The following is a 14,900-nucleotide window of genomic DNA, read 5'->3' as shown; positions in this document are numbered from 1 at the left end:
CACTGCAAGCAGGCAGCCTGGCCCACCCCGGGTGTTTGCAACTCCCCCGCCTGGCCGCAAGGAACCAGGACATTGGCAGAAGGATCCATGCGGCTTTTCAGACTCATCGATGCAGGTTTTCTTTGCCCTCTTGTCCGTCCTTCATGGCTGCCGGGGCTGGAGACTTTCATTTAAAGCTGATGCCATCACCTGCCCCCAGGCGCTGGGGCTTGGTGGGTGACACCAACTGTTGGGAGAGCTGGTTTTGGCATCTCCTCCTCCCCCCTCACACATTCATTGGACACTGGCAGCGCTTGGTAGGGTAGGAGCCAGGGGGCAGGTGAGGTCAGCGGGAGAGACGGGAGCGTGTGTCGCTTATGGGGCAGCTCTGTGTTAAGAACCAGAACCCCATCCTCTTGCCCCAGCCCCGGCTTGGTTCAGAGCTTGGGAGCTTCCGCACCTGATTCCATCTAATCACCAGCCGCTGCTGAGGGTGCAAGTACCGAGCCGCCTTCCCCGGCTCCTCCTGGCCTTTGCTCTGTCTTCCTGCAAAACGGCCTGTGCAGCCCCAACACTGACGGCATTCGGCCAACTTGGAAGAATTCCCCAGCCGCCGAACACGGGCCAGGACCCAACCTTGAGCAGCAAAGCCCAGAAATTGGGCTTCCTTGCACCCCACTGTCTCCTTTCTCCATAGGCAGGAGCATAACCAGAAGATCCCGGCGTGGGCAGCTGGAACGGAGGGTGTTGGGTCTGCTGGCTCAGCCTGCGCTGAAAGATCCTGCGGGCAGCTTCTCAGCCACGCTGCCACCAAGGTCTGTGGGGTCTGATAGAAGCAGGACATTGCCATTGGGCTGGAGAGGGACACAGGGACCCTGGAGATGTTGCAGCGTATCTGGGCCAGTGCCGGTGTGTTCAGCGCCGTACAGACCATGGCGTACGGACCATGTCTCCCTCTAGCGGCCGACTGAAGTGACTGCAGTAGCCTGCCCCTTAAAACCAGGCTGGAATAGAATATTTTTTAATATAATTTTATCAATGTTTGTTTTAAGCCCTTTTACTACACTTTATTGTATTGACAAGTTTTCACACACGTAAAAAAAATTACAGTGCTGGGGGTCAGAGGATAATAAGCACTGAGGTTCAAAAACGGTAAATCTTTGCAACTGCCATCGGCGTCACGTACTACCATTTCAGCCTGCAATCAAAGTTCAGGTAGTTCTCAAACAGGATTTTTGTTACTCTGCCTATCTGAAAATTTTGATTATCAGTGCACTATATTTGTGTGTGTGTGTGAGTGTGAGTGTGAGTGTGTGAGAGAGAGAGATCGATCAGTCTTTACCACTAAAACTCCAATCTCTCCTAGCCTATTTAAAATGAAGGGCTTGCCCTTAACCCAGTGGGCGTCTGTATGATTGTGGGAAGTTCTCCAGTTGAAGCCTGCTAATTTGGCACCTGCCACTCCCCGTATGCTCCTTACATCACACCCTCTCTGGCTGACGCTGTGTCACAGAAGGGGCAGGCTGGCGGCTGTGCACTGGCTTCCTGTCCTGGCCCCACCGGGCACGTCTTCGCTGAGGTTAAAGGCCCACGGCACAATGAAGTAGACGTCTGGGCTATGAGGGCAGGGGGTTCCCACAGCCTGGGAACAGGCTGACTGTTGCCACAGCGCACAGCGGTCCCAGCCCAGTCAGGGGGTGTTAGTGCCCCTGGAGTTGTCCCTTCTCCTGCTCCAACAACCTCCCTGCAGCGCCCGGGCCCTGTTCTAACAGGCGCTCTGGGAACACTGGTGCTCACCGGGGCTGGGATGTGGGACGGAGTCTTAGTGGGGAAGGTTCAGTCCCCCCAGGAGTCGTCACGGGGCCTTGCCACCCACCTGGGGCTGTGGCATTTCAATTGGCTAGTCCCTGCGGCTGGTCCCAGCTCCAGGCTGGGGTCACTGTGGGGAGGGACAACACAACGGTGGTGGTCAAGGTGGAGTTAAGCCCCGTTACTCAGCCCATCAGCTACACACAGGGTGGAGACTCCCAGATCCCTCTGTGCGGGGCTGGTGGGGTCAGATGCAAGAAGAGCAAAGTCAGCCGGCAGCTGCCCCTCCAGGGACAACCTCTGGCCGAGGGCAGTAGATGCTCGTGCAGGGATTGCAGAAGAGGAATGTCCTGCGCTGCACAGGCACCCCCCTTCCTCAGCTTGCAGGTCCTCAGCCCCCAGCTAGTCCCTCAGCCAGGCTCTGTCCAGCAATCCGAGCCTTCCTGCAAGATCACTAGCACCTAGCAAGGCGGCTCCTAGCTGGGGCCTGTGCAGAGCTGTCTCCAGCCCCAGCTGTGGGGGAGGTGGCTCCAGGTACGTGAGCGATCCCCAGCTGCCCGGGGGTCCTGCTGGAGCTGGAGTTACCCACAGCCGGCCGCGCCCTGTAGCCTGTGCCTGAAATGCAGCGATTTCCAATAGCTCTAACTGGCTCACTGCCGCCGTGCCTTGGATTATCAGCCGGTTAAATCAATCTCCGCTCCCCCCTCCCTCCCCCCCCGCCAGCTGGCCTGGGCTCTGCGTCCGTATGTGCCACTGGGCGTGGGTCCAGCTCTCCCCTGCAGCTGGGCAGAGGTTGTTTGCTTGGGAAGGAGGCGGCCAAGGGTGCGGAGGAGCTGGATGCAGACATGAGATACTCAAGGCTCCAGTCCCAGTGGCCCTCACCTACAGGGATTTAATGGGGCCCTCCAGCTGGGAGCCTGAGAGGCCCAGTGGGGCTGGTGTCACCCATGGCCCTCGATGTTTTACAAGCCCTTTTGGGCCTCTCAATTCCCCACCCCATGCCAGCCCCAAGGCTGGGAGCCTGGTCTCCATCTGGGAAAGAGACTCGCACGTAGTTGCTGGGACAGATCTGACTGTTTTCAAGCCCGAGATCACTTTTGTGCCTCAGTTTCCCCCTGTAAAAGAGGATGGATGCTCCCCCCTCGCTCCAGTTACTGTCTTTCCGTAAAGGGCTGTGTCCGGGAAGCATCAAGCATCGTCACTGCTCTGTGGTCCATGGGCTGTGGGTGTAATGGCTCCCCTCTCAAAGCTGGCTCTGAGGCAAAGAAAATCCTTCCCCCTCCTGAGAAATGCTGGTGTAGGCTCCAGCTGCTCCTTTCAACCGTCCCCAGCTCCCCCTCACGTACTTAATAACCCTCCAATGGCACCCAGACACGGACAAGGCGGAGTCTTGAACCAACTCTGCCTCCACCTCCGGCCCGATGGCAATGGGATCTCGGTGTAGCTGCTGGGTTTCCACAGGGGGGATGTCTGGTGCTTCTCTGGTGCATCCCGTCTGACGAGGCCAGGTCTGGGCTGTCCCGTCTGATGAGGCCAGGTCACCTGACCCTCAGGAGAGAGGGGATTATTCCCCCTTTGCGCACAGAGCTGGGAACGTGGATCCCCGCCCTGCCTGCTCGCCGCTGATCTCCCTGAGCAGTCGAAAGGCTCGCGGGAGTAGGGTGCAGCTGGCACCGAACTGCAGAAAGGATGAGAGGGGCAGCGGGCAGGGAGAGCCGTAACTGGTCCTACTGAAATACCTTCCCACAAGCCATTGCAGGGGGGTTTCTAGCCCTCGAACAGCTTGCAAAAGCCCGGTCTCCAGCATGCCCCACGCAGGGATTCCCCGCTCCAGAGCAGGTGCTGTGAAACGACCCGTTTCCTGGGTCACGGGGGTACATCTTCACCGCAGCTGGGTGTGCGGGTCCTGGCGCTGGAGCTGGCTGGCAGGGTGCGGCCCCACTCAGCCCCCAGGGATGTACCCAAGTGGCTAGTCTGGGCCGTCCCCATGGCCATTGCTCATGTAGGCAGGAAGGGCATCTCTCAGCTGGACCCAAAAGGGGCTCTCACCACTGATCACAAGAGCTTCTGCTACTCCCAGCCATGGGAGCTGAGGGGCAGAGTCACTGTCAGCATCTAGCTCCCCTCGGCTAGAAACGGGGGACAACTGGTTACCTAGTAACAGTTGTGCTTGGAGACGTGTTGCTCTGTCCATTTCAATAGGGGTGCGCACTGTGCGTGCAGTCGTCGGCGAATTTCCCCTTTGTGGTACCCACGGGGTTGCCTGTGGGACCCCTGGTGTGGCGCGCCATCTTGGCACAGTCTAGAAGGCAAGGCCAACCCACTGCCTTCTTCGGGTATGTCTACACTACCCCCCTAGTTCAAACTAGCGGGGTAATGTATGCATACCGCACTTGCTAATGAAGCCCGGGATTTGAATTTCCCGGGCTTCATTAGCATAAAGCCGGCTCCGCCATTTTTAAAAGCCGGCTTGTTCGAACCCCATGCCGCGCGGCTACACGCGGCACGGGCTAGATAGTTCGAACTATGTAGTTATTCCAAACTATCTGTACGCCTCGTGGAACGAGGTGTACAGATAGATCGGAATGGCTACATAGTTCGAACTATCTAGCCCGTGCCGCGTGTAGCTGCGCGGCACGGGGTTCCAACAAGCCGGCTTTTAAAAATGGCGGAGCCGGTTTTATGCTAATGAAGCCCGGGAAATTCAAATCCCGGGCTTCATTTGCAAGTGCGGTATGCATACATTACCCCGCTAGTTCGAACTAGGGGGGTAGTGTAGACATACCCTTGGTTCCTTCTTGCCCCATTATTCCCGCAGGGGGGAGGTGGCGGGAGTTGGAACTGGCATGAGCAGCACGTCACGAAGAACACCAATGACGAGACGCACGGAGCCCGTTTCACCCTTTGCGTGATTGCTCATGTGCTTTCCCACAGGTGACTCACCAGCAGCATCCACAGCGGAGCTCACCTGCTTGCTGCCCACAGAACTGCCCTGCTGAAGGCTGCGTCCTCTCCTGCCACAGGGTAACGGCGTAGTGAGAGGGGTGGATGTCCTCACAGCTGTCCTGCACGTGTCCTGGCTAGGGATTGGGCGAGGAACGCCGCCAGGAAAGCCGGTGCCCGTCCGGAGCGAACCGTCAAGGCGGGTGTTTGGACTTCGGCCAGGTTGCAGCAGACCCTGATGCAGGACGTGATCCACGAGGAAAAATGCTGGGCCGAGATGGGGAGGCCCTTCATTCCCTCCTCTATCACAATAAAGGGTCGTGTGGATTTACAGAATGGTCTAGTGCGGTCACTGTTAAACCCCAGGGGACGCCGAGCGGCCAGGGAACTGGGTGCACACTCTGTCATTGCTGTGGGGGTTTCAGGAACAAAGCCAGCAAAATGATCTCCATATGTCTACATGCCAGTGGGAGACCACCTGAGGCAGGACGGCTGGGTGAGGGCGCAGTTGCACCTTGTCCTTCTAAAAGACGGTGAACGGTGGTTCCAAGGCAAGAATTCAGAGCTCAGAGGCTTGTCAGGTCCACACTATGGCCTCCAGGAAGGCTGCCTTCCGAGAAAGATAGAATGGGGGCAGGCTTCTGTTCCATGATTTTAGAGAAAGGCAGGTTCAAACCTGGGGAACTGGATCTTTGGCCTGAGGGTCTAGCCTGTCCAGCCCCTTGAAGAACCGTCCTACCATGGGGTTTCCAAAGACAGACCTACCCCGATCCCCGGCTGAAATGGCGAGATGGCTGCTGGACGGACGAAATGGCCAGGCCGTGCCGTTTTAGGCACAGGAGGTTGTCAAGGATGGTGGCAATGGACCAAATGGAGAAGCGCTTTTGCTTTGCCATATATGTTGCCCAAGTGGCAGGTTTGTGACTGCCAAGGAGGACTCCATGGACGGAATCCGAGCAGCGCCACTCGCGCTAGCTTAACCGTGATGTTTCCACACCACGAGGTGCAGGAGCTCCAGGCTGGGGTGTCATGGGTGGCCGTGGTCCTGGGAGATGAGGCCCGGAAGCAGGGACCTGCCTGAACAGGTTCAGCAGTGCAGTGAACCAGCGTTGCCTGGGCCGTGCTGGTGTGACTGGGATGAAGACAGCTTGTCCTGCTGGACTTGGAGAAGGACCCTGTGTCTGGGCGGGAAGGCGCAGAGGAGGGGGCTCGACCAGGCGAGGAGAAACAGATCCACTATGGAGCCCTGGCTGTGATTGTGGGAGGAGCAGACAGGTGGCATTTCCCATTGCTCCTTGTTGCTGCCCACCTGCCGAAGATGGACACAGTGTTGTCCGCTCTGAGGGACCATTCATGGAGCTGAACAAGCGGCTGAGATGGTCCACTAGGCTGTTCTGCACCCTCGGTAGATCCGAGGCCTGTGGGTGGGTGCGGTGGGAGATACAGAATCCCATAGGAGAAGGGCTTCCTTTGCCCTTGTGACGCTCTTGACAATAGCAAAATGCAGGACAATGTAGCACTTTAAAGACTAACAAGATGGTTTATTAGGTGATGAGCTTTCGTGGGCCAGACCCACTTCCTCAGATCAAATAGTGGAAGAAAATAGTCACAACCATAGATACCAAAGGATACAATTAAAAAAATGAACAAATATGAAAACTACCCCAGACTAACACGGCTACATTTCTATCACTATTCTTGACAATAGGGCACTTATCAGTTGATGGCCCTCTCCAAGGTACACGGGGCACCAAGCGCGCGGCTGGCCCATGGGCATGGGGTGTCCTGCAGCTCTGGCAAGACAAGCCGCTGAGACGGCGGCACGCCCCAGTCAGGGGAACTGTAAATGGGCCCCCCCCCGAACTCACTGCTACCACTGCCAACGCTTGCAAAACAAGAGTGTGAGGATGTTCCAGCGACCGTCACAGGCCGTGAGATGGGATGGAGAGGGGGTGGGGCAGCAGTGCCCCATCTATCGCGCCAGGAAGACACCAGGCGGGGGGGGCTCCATAGCTGCCCCAACAGGACCCACTGAGGGAAACGGCTCCGATCGGGCCTGCAGCGCGCTCACCTAGGGGCAAGCACCCAAAGAAGACTCTGACCCGCCCGGGGACCAGCTGCACGAGGGGCACGTCCACCACCCCATCCCGGAGTGCGGCTTCGCTTCCACGCCCGGAAAGCTTTTCGAGCCGCACCCGGTGAAGCCAAGGCCAGGATGTGGCCTCCTTCCTCAGCGACCGCACTGTGGAGCACGTGCCGGGTTGTCCCCGGAGCAGTGTCCATGATGACTCCTGCCTGCAGGACTGTCCGAGGCACCTGGATCTGGAGGCAGCGAGTTCGGTCTCCGGTTCTCCGGATTCCAGAGCAGCAGCAGGTTCTGCGGGGAAGTGATTTCCTCTGCGAATGAGCCTTCTGGCCCCAGACCTGCCTATGTCACAAGTACCGGCCCCGTATGCTGGGCTCTGCACAGAATCCCCCGAGGCCAGCTCTGACCCCAATTACACAGACGGAGCTGCCAGAAAAACAACCCGGCTGCTTGAGGCCCTGGCAAGAGAGAACAAACTAAAAATACCCAGCGTGGGACTTTCTACTCTTGAACTGGAATTTTCTCCTCGCTGCCTGGCACGGACTCGCGGAGGCCGCTGCACGGAAACCCTGTTCAATGGGCTTGTTTTAAAATGGCTTCATTGCCTTGAATTGCCAATTGTGGGAGATCTGGGCCGCGGTGGTGCACCAAGGTGGGCCAGCTCGTCCGGCAGGGGAGGCGGAGGGGGCAGCTTGCCGCAGTCGTGGAGTGCAAGGGGCTGTCAGGGTCCCCAGTGGAGATGCCTGGTGTAAGAGTCGGCATCGGGCCCCTGTTGGGGAAGGACTTGCCCACCTGAGCTGGCTTCTGACGCCACCGCGGCCTTTGGCAGGGCACTTTCAAAGCAGGTTGGGGGGTTGTTTTTTCTCTATTGCCAAATAAAATCTCTGAAAATGACCCTGTGATACAGCGGCAGGATGCTGCTCTGTGAGCTGCGCTGCTCCAGCCTGCTCGTGCGCTCCCAAAGCGGAGCAATTCATCCGGAACCAAAGCAGGTGGTGTGCTCTGGAACGGGGGGCTCCCGGAGGCGCCTCTCCCATAGTAGCATTGCCGGTCAGTTTCCCCAGGCCGGCCAGGGGGACATGGCCACTTTCTTACATTGAGTCCTAAGTTACATGATGCTTTTAAGACGGCCTTTCCCCGGGCTGTAGAGACCTTCAGGCTCCAGTGCTGCCAATCCCTGTGCCCCCGACAGCCCAGAACAAATATTTTCCAAAAGGCCTCGCTCTCCGAGGCCAGACAGGTGGAGGCCTGCAGCAGCCGACTCCAGGCCTGGCCCTGTACAGCACACATGGCGCCCTCTCCCGCGATGCCCCGTCAGGAGGGAGGAGTGTCTGGCACTGTACTGGGTGTGAAGCAGCCTTACCCAGCCTTACCCGTCCCCACTAACAGCCCCAGCCCCTGGCAGCACAAGCCCTGCCTGGGAGGCCTCGCACGCTCTATGCAGGCGGCCGATGGCCTGTCCCAGCCTCCTCAAGCCTCATTCACTATCCGCTCCCAGAGCCGGCAGCCGTGCTGTTCCCAAAGGCCCCGCGCCACGGCCTGGAGTTACCCAGTCCCATGGCACCGCGGCACGTGTCTCTGTGGGCACAGACCAGAGATGTGGGGACGGCACGTCAGGACACCCGGAACCAACGCTGTCGTGAGAACCAAACTATCCCGCGCTCTCCAGAGACAAGCTCTCCCCTCCCCCCCGCCCGCTTTTCCAGGCACGCTGGGTGGGGGCCCCCTTTCACAAAGCCAACTGGCTGGCTGTGAGCTTCCTGGGTGAGGCAGGTTGGGGGGTCATCTCCCCCCCAATATACCAGAACGGATCCTTGATGTGTGCTCTGAGGGGCCCCTCCTCCCCTGCTTTGTTGTGCTTCTGAAATCCCCGTTCTCTCTTTGCCAGAGGAGCCAGAGGCGGCTGCGTTTCCGTTGCATGCCGATGGATAAACACGTTTTCACCCCGCCCAGCAGCACCTGCCTTAGGTACGGCTGCAGATGGAGCGCCTCAGCGTCTGTGCGCCCAGGCTTGATCAAGAAAACAAAATGGCCGACAGAAAAAAGCCTAAAGACCAAGGGGAAGCAATGCTTTCCCTGGGTCTTAGTGCTCAACTGCTCCCCTATTCCTACCCCCACTCTGACTCTGCCCGCACTGAAAGGGGCCAGGCTGTTTTTATGCTGTTTTATTTTTTTATTTTTTGCTTAACTCTCAAAGTGCTTTTTTTCCCCCTCAACAACTTAGGTCTCCCGCTTTTTCCCTCCCCCTCAACAGAATTTTTTCCCTTTTTTGGGGGGGGGGGGGAGAGGGGGTGTTCAGTATTTTTGGTTAAACCATCTGGCAACCCTACTTGGGGAGCAAAGTGAGCCCAGTGCACGCTGGCCTAGGAGGGGTTAGTGGCTAACTCCAGGTGCCTGGGCCAGCTGGTCTAGGCTGCCAGGCCCCATGAGAAAGGCAAGAGACTCTAAGGAAGTGGGCGTGTTGTTGTGACTTCCTGCATGAGCTGGAGCCCAGGCTGGTGCCGTCACATGAAGTATAATGACAGCTCCTTGGTGGGTGCGGAGTCTGGCTAACGAAACCTCTGCAAGGGGGCGGGTGGCCCTAGGCGGAGAGACCGTCCTGGTGCCATATGTAGGAAGAACATCACAGGGAGCATCTCGGAGCGAGCAATGGGATCCAAGTGGGACTGAAGAATGGGCCTGAGCTGAGTTCTGCTAAGTGAATGACATTAAATAGAGGGGAGGGGAGGGGATGCTCTCCCCCCCACTAAGCTAGGGGGAGAGGTAGATACGCTAGAGGGCAGGGATAGGGGTCCAGAGTGACCTGGACAGATCAGAGGATTGGGCCAAAAGAAATCTGATGAAGTTCAATAAGGACAAGTGTAGAGTCCAGCACTTGGGATGGAAGGATCCCGCATTGTTACAGGCTGGGGACTGACTGGCTAAGCAGCAGTTCTGCAGAAAAGGACCTGGGATTCCAGTGGATGAGAAGCTGGATATGAATCGTGTGCCCTTGTAGCCAAGAAGGCTAATGGCATAGTAGGGTGCATTGCCAGCAGAGCCAGAGAAGTGATTATTCCTCTTTATTTGGCTCTGGTGAGGCCTCATGTGGAGTATCGTGCCCAGTTCTGGGCCCCCCATTACAGAAAGGATGTGGACGCATTGGAGAGGGTCCAGCAGAGGGCAGCCAGAATGATGAGGGAGCTGGAGCACGAGACCTATGAGGAGAGACTGAGGGATTTGGGCTTGTTTAGTCTGCAGAAGAGAAGAGTGAGGGAGGATTTGAAAGCAGCCTTCACCTTCCTGATGGGATTCCAGTGAGGATGGCGAGAGGCTGTTCAGTGGTGACAGAAGGAGGAGCACTCAAGTTACAGTGGGGGAGGTCTAGGTTGGATATTAGGAAAAACTATTTCCCTAGGAGGGTGGGGAAGTATTGGGATGGGTTTCCTAGGGAGGGAGTGGAGGGGTAACAAAGCCCTGGCTGGGATGATTGAGTTGGGATTGGTCCTGCTTTGGGCAGGGGGCTGGACTCAATGACTCCTGAGGTCTCTTCCAGCTCTGGGATTCTATGTCTCGCTTGCCTGCTCACATGCTTTACACACACAGAAGCTTTCTTTAAACAAACCAAAGACGGGGCCATAATGTTCTCAACCCAGTAAAACAGCCGTGCCTGAGCAGCTCAGGGTTCGTGGGCAGGCTCTGTTACCCACACAAATTTCTCTATCCCTTCCACACTGTAGGGACACACACCTTTACCCAGTTTCTAGGGCTCAAGGTGCAACCCTGTTAATTTACACACCCACCCTTACCCAATTCCTAGTGCTCAGGGAGCATCTTCCTGCGGGCTGGCAGGATCTTTAGCCACTGAAAGAGCCTCATGCAGTAATATCCTTATCCTCTATTTATTGCCAATTCCCAAGCAAGCAGACTACACATCACAAGCACACAGTGTCATGCTCACCAATCCGGGTGCAGGCAGACTTCCCCTGTTGGCCAGGCAATATCAGTCTCTCTTGGCTTAAGCTGTGTCTCAGAGGTGAGTTCTTCTTTTCCAGGTCTTCCCCCTTTTCCTTGGTGTTCCTGGTCTTCTTCCAGCCTTTTCTTCTTTCCTTCTGCTTCTGTTACTTCCAATCTTCTTCTTGGTCTCCTTCTTGGACCCCAGTTTATATAATGAAACCTGAGTCCTACTATACCGTACCAAATTATTTTAGTATAATTTTACTAACCAATCATAACAAAATTACCTAATCAATCATACCCCACCAGCTTACTTGATTTACACCTAGCAAAATCAATTATACAGCAGACAGGAACAATTACAAATCAGACAGAGATCACACAGTCAGACAATAGGAAAGCGTAATGACAATGATCATACGATGAGGATTCCACAACATTCTCTATTGATAAGCAGTTTCTTGCCAGACAGAACGATGTGACTTACGTTTTCTTTACCCATCTTGAGATCTGTTTCTTTATCTGGTGACAGTGGGGGAGCGATCAGGACAAAGCCCCCTCCTCACAGCTTGGGGTGACATTATTTTAATACAAAATAGATGGAATGTGAGCATGTGACTCCAGGCCTTACAGCTAACGGCTGCTGCTCTTCAGGCTGGCAGCAGAAGGCGGCTTGGGTTCGGGCCTAGCACAGGCCTTCTAACATGGCTACAGAAAAACCACATTGCTACTGCTCCTGCTAGAAGAGATTTCTCTAGTAACTTTTGGGTGCTTATGTTGAGATACTTCTTAAAGGGGCCTGATTTCCAGACCCTTTTGGAAATGGATGCATCTCCGTCTAAAACACTCTCTTCTCCTTTGTGCAGCTGCTTGGGATAGCTGCCTGCTTGGGATAGATTTATTCCCAGAAAAATGTGGCAAGATGTTTAGTACAAGGCTGTTGAGTTGTGCAGAGCGCGTGGGGTTTTGGAACGTGCTAGAGGAAGGCACCTCCCACTTGTGCCTTTCATTTCCCCACATACCTGTCTGTCTTCTCCCTCTGGTGAACGACTAAGCCCATAGACGAGATGGGCAGCTAATTCAGCTAAGTGTCACTAAGCAGGTTGCTTTCATTTTCTCAGCAACTTTCTTGTTCACTGGCCTTAGAACTCTCTGTGGAGCTGCAGCACATTATCCGAGTCTAACCAGCTCAACAGCCTGGAGAGGAGATTCCACATCCTCTTTAAACAGCCCCCTCCTGCAGAACTGAGTATTTTGGAAGGTTGGATGCACACTGTGATTCTAATGAGGTTAGACAGATAAAGGAGCCCTGGGTGTACCCCAGCATTGGAGCAGAAAGGGAGTTGAACAGCCTAACATGCTTATTTTCCATGGTATTTTATTTGAAAGCGCATTAGGCTAGTCTGCTGTGTTAAGTAAATCAAGATCTTCTGCAGGATTATTGAAGAATCGAGTCATGGCAGTGGCCTTTACCCAACTATTTTTGGATGATTTTTCATTTCACTTACTGAGCATGGGGAGCTAATGGCTGGAAGGGCTAGAAAGCACACTGCCAGCAGGCAGTTGTTAGTTTTGCAGCAGGGCCAACGCTATGATGTCAGTAAGAGAGAAACAGATGAGTTCTGATGCTGAGCATGCATCTACTTCCAGCATTCTATAAGCATGAACCCCTCCAAGTGGGGCTTCGGAAAGGTTTTAAGATAGTGAGTTCCATTGATTTCAATGGGAGTTAAGTGCCTAAATACCTTTTGGAAATCCCCTTGCCCCACCTCTCGGTAAATATCTCCCTTTTGCAGTTGGGGAAACTGAGGCATGGCAACTAATCTATGAGAGACTTCACCTCTCCCAGTCAACAGAGAGTGCAATTCTGAAAAGTTTTAGGCAGAGAGACCTGGGTTCTGATCTACAACTCTATTTACAAGATGAATTCAGGGAAGCCTCTTTAATTTCTTACTCACGGATGTCTGTAGGGATGCCACAGCCTCAGGCTAGAGCTACACACCGGTGTTTTCGGAATAACTGACGATATTCCGAAATAACAAAGAGCATCTACACAGCAAGCCATTATTTCGAAATAGTGGCAAGCCGGAGGACTTCTCACTACAACTCCTGTAACCCTCATTTCACGAGGAGTAAAGGAAGTGGAAGGAAGTGTTCTTCCTTTGACTTCCTGCTGCGTAGACAGTGCCGAAAGCCAAATTAAGCTATTTCGATTGCACCTACAGTTGCAGAGCTTAATTCAACTTTTGCCCTGCTCTGTAGCCGTGCCCTCGGGGAACTGTGTGAGTATTTTAATATAAGGAAAAATGTTTGCACTCAACCACCTATTTGCAAATTCCTGCTCTGGGTTCTGCTCTAAGGTTTGGCAACACTTCACTCCAGTGTGCTAGGGCTGCCTCCCATCAGTGCCAGCTTGACAGCCTTACCCCGATTCCTAAGAGCATGCAGCAAGGACAATGACTATGAATAAGCCACTACATGGCTGTTGCCTTCTTCTTCATTCCCCCTTTTCCCTCCAGGAGATTCATTCCCAGAGTCCCATCTGACAGGGCCTTATTCCAGAAGCTCTTTGCTGGTAACAATCAATCTGTTAAGGGCCTGCAACAGGCAGAGTTAATATACAGTCCCAGCCTAATCAGGAGGGGTGGCTAATACCAATAGGACAAACACACTGGAGGTGGCTTTAGCATGCCCAGCAAAACACAAGCCAATCAATTACTGCCTAAGTCTAGCGCAGAGCTGCAGAGAACTCTAGTGGTCATTTGCCTGAACTGCAAGCAAAGCTGCAAATGCAGGAAAGCCGGAAAAGTTTCACAGTGAAGACTCCATATCCTGCAGTGACCTCAGAAGAGATGCAATGGCATGTCTATCAAACTCAGCTTCCAATTCTCTTCCTCCCCGCTTCACCTGAGGAGCCATACTTCTGCTATCAGAGAACAGGTGCAACTCATTATACTTCATCAGGGCAGGGACTAGTGAAGCTAGAGTAAAGTGATTCCTGGGCCAGCTGTTATCCTGAAAGTGTCACTTCAAAGCTCTTGGGGGAGGATTTATGTTTGCCTCTCGCACATTAGCACCTTCATTGCAATATAGTTAGTGTTTCCAACACACTACAGACTTGTCTACATTTGAAGTGCTGCAGTTGTAGTTAATCCACCTTCCCGAGAGGCAGGAACTAAATCAACAGTCAAATTCTTCTGCCAATTTAATGTTTCCTATACGAGAGGTTGTCAGTTTCATTGCATCAGTCAAGATGTGGGATTTTACTTTGAAGATTCATATAACTCAAGTTTGTAGGGTGAAATCAGCAAATATATCATTGCTATCTAGAAAAGGTCTTGTCTACACTCATAAAAACTGACCCAGAATAAGGTACAATAGGAATTTAAGGCAGGAATTTAAGTTCCTGAGTAGATGCACTTATTCTGGCCCATAGAGTTAATTTGGAATAGCTATCTCAGAATAAGTCACTCAAGGCACAGCACCTGAAACTTGAAATAAGATACACAGTTTGTGCTATGCAAATTGCGTATCTTATTTCAAGTCTATTTCAAAATAACTTATTTCATCATTTGGCACTGTCTACACAGTGCCAAATTTTAAAATAAAGCGCTATTTCAAGCCATCCCTTACTTCTCGTAGAATGAGGTTTACAGGGATGGCGAAATACCGTGTCCGCTATATTTCGATATAGCGGACACATTCAAAAGACTATTTTGGGATACTCTGGTGTCCCGAAATAACTCTGCTGTGTAGACATACCCTCAGAGTTTGCCTGCCTAGAGAGTAGAATGTGCCGGACAACGGAAGATTTATTTTTTAAAAAGACAAGCACACAATTGTTTGAAAATTTATTGAAAAATGCAATACAAGAAACAATACTGAACCCTTACATCTAAATACTACAGCAACTTTCCCTTTGAATTGCTACAAAAGTCCAAAATAACAGCTCATCATTTACTATTCAATCTATAAAGATTTGCCAGTTTTAAGTCTGTTGCAATATTTCCTATTTGTTGTAAAGAAAAGATGTAAACAGCTAGTCTAAACAATTCACAATTGTCTTTAAAAATGTACAAAGCTCCTTCATATTTGCAACTAACTTTTGATTAAACTTGTAAAAAAAAAAAAAACCCAGGTTGGGATA

The 14,900-nt window shown here is 53.3% G+C and overlaps 1 protein-coding gene across 8 annotated transcripts in view; it reads left to right on the top strand.

Moving 5' to 3' along the window:
* Window positions 1-14,446, top strand: part of TMEM200B (transmembrane protein 200B) — a 48,884-nt gene extending 34,438 nt beyond the window's left edge. For 6 of the 8 annotated variants that reach the window (XM_075909111.1, XM_075909110.1, XM_075909115.1 and 3 more), the window contains one exon: window positions 4,723-14,446. In XM_075909111.1, the coding sequence (XP_075765226.1) occupies window positions 4,723-4,824 (102 nt within the window). In that variant the 3' untranslated portion in view covers window positions 4,825-14,446. Of the gene's footprint in view, window positions 1-676; window positions 1,557-4,722 lie in introns of those variants that run through there. The other 2 variants (XR_012897656.1, XM_075909112.1) reach the window with 2 other exon arrangements.
* Window positions 14,447-14,900: the final 454 nt, after the last annotated feature.

Source organism: Pelodiscus sinensis, chromosome 25, assembly GCF_049634645.1.
Source record: "Pelodiscus sinensis isolate JC-2024 chromosome 25, ASM4963464v1, whole genome shotgun sequence".
Lineage (NCBI taxonomy): Eukaryota > Metazoa > Chordata > Testudines > Trionychidae > Pelodiscus > Pelodiscus sinensis.
The sequence above is the reverse complement of the archived record's forward strand: the minus strand, read 5'-3'. Positions and strand labels throughout refer to the sequence as shown.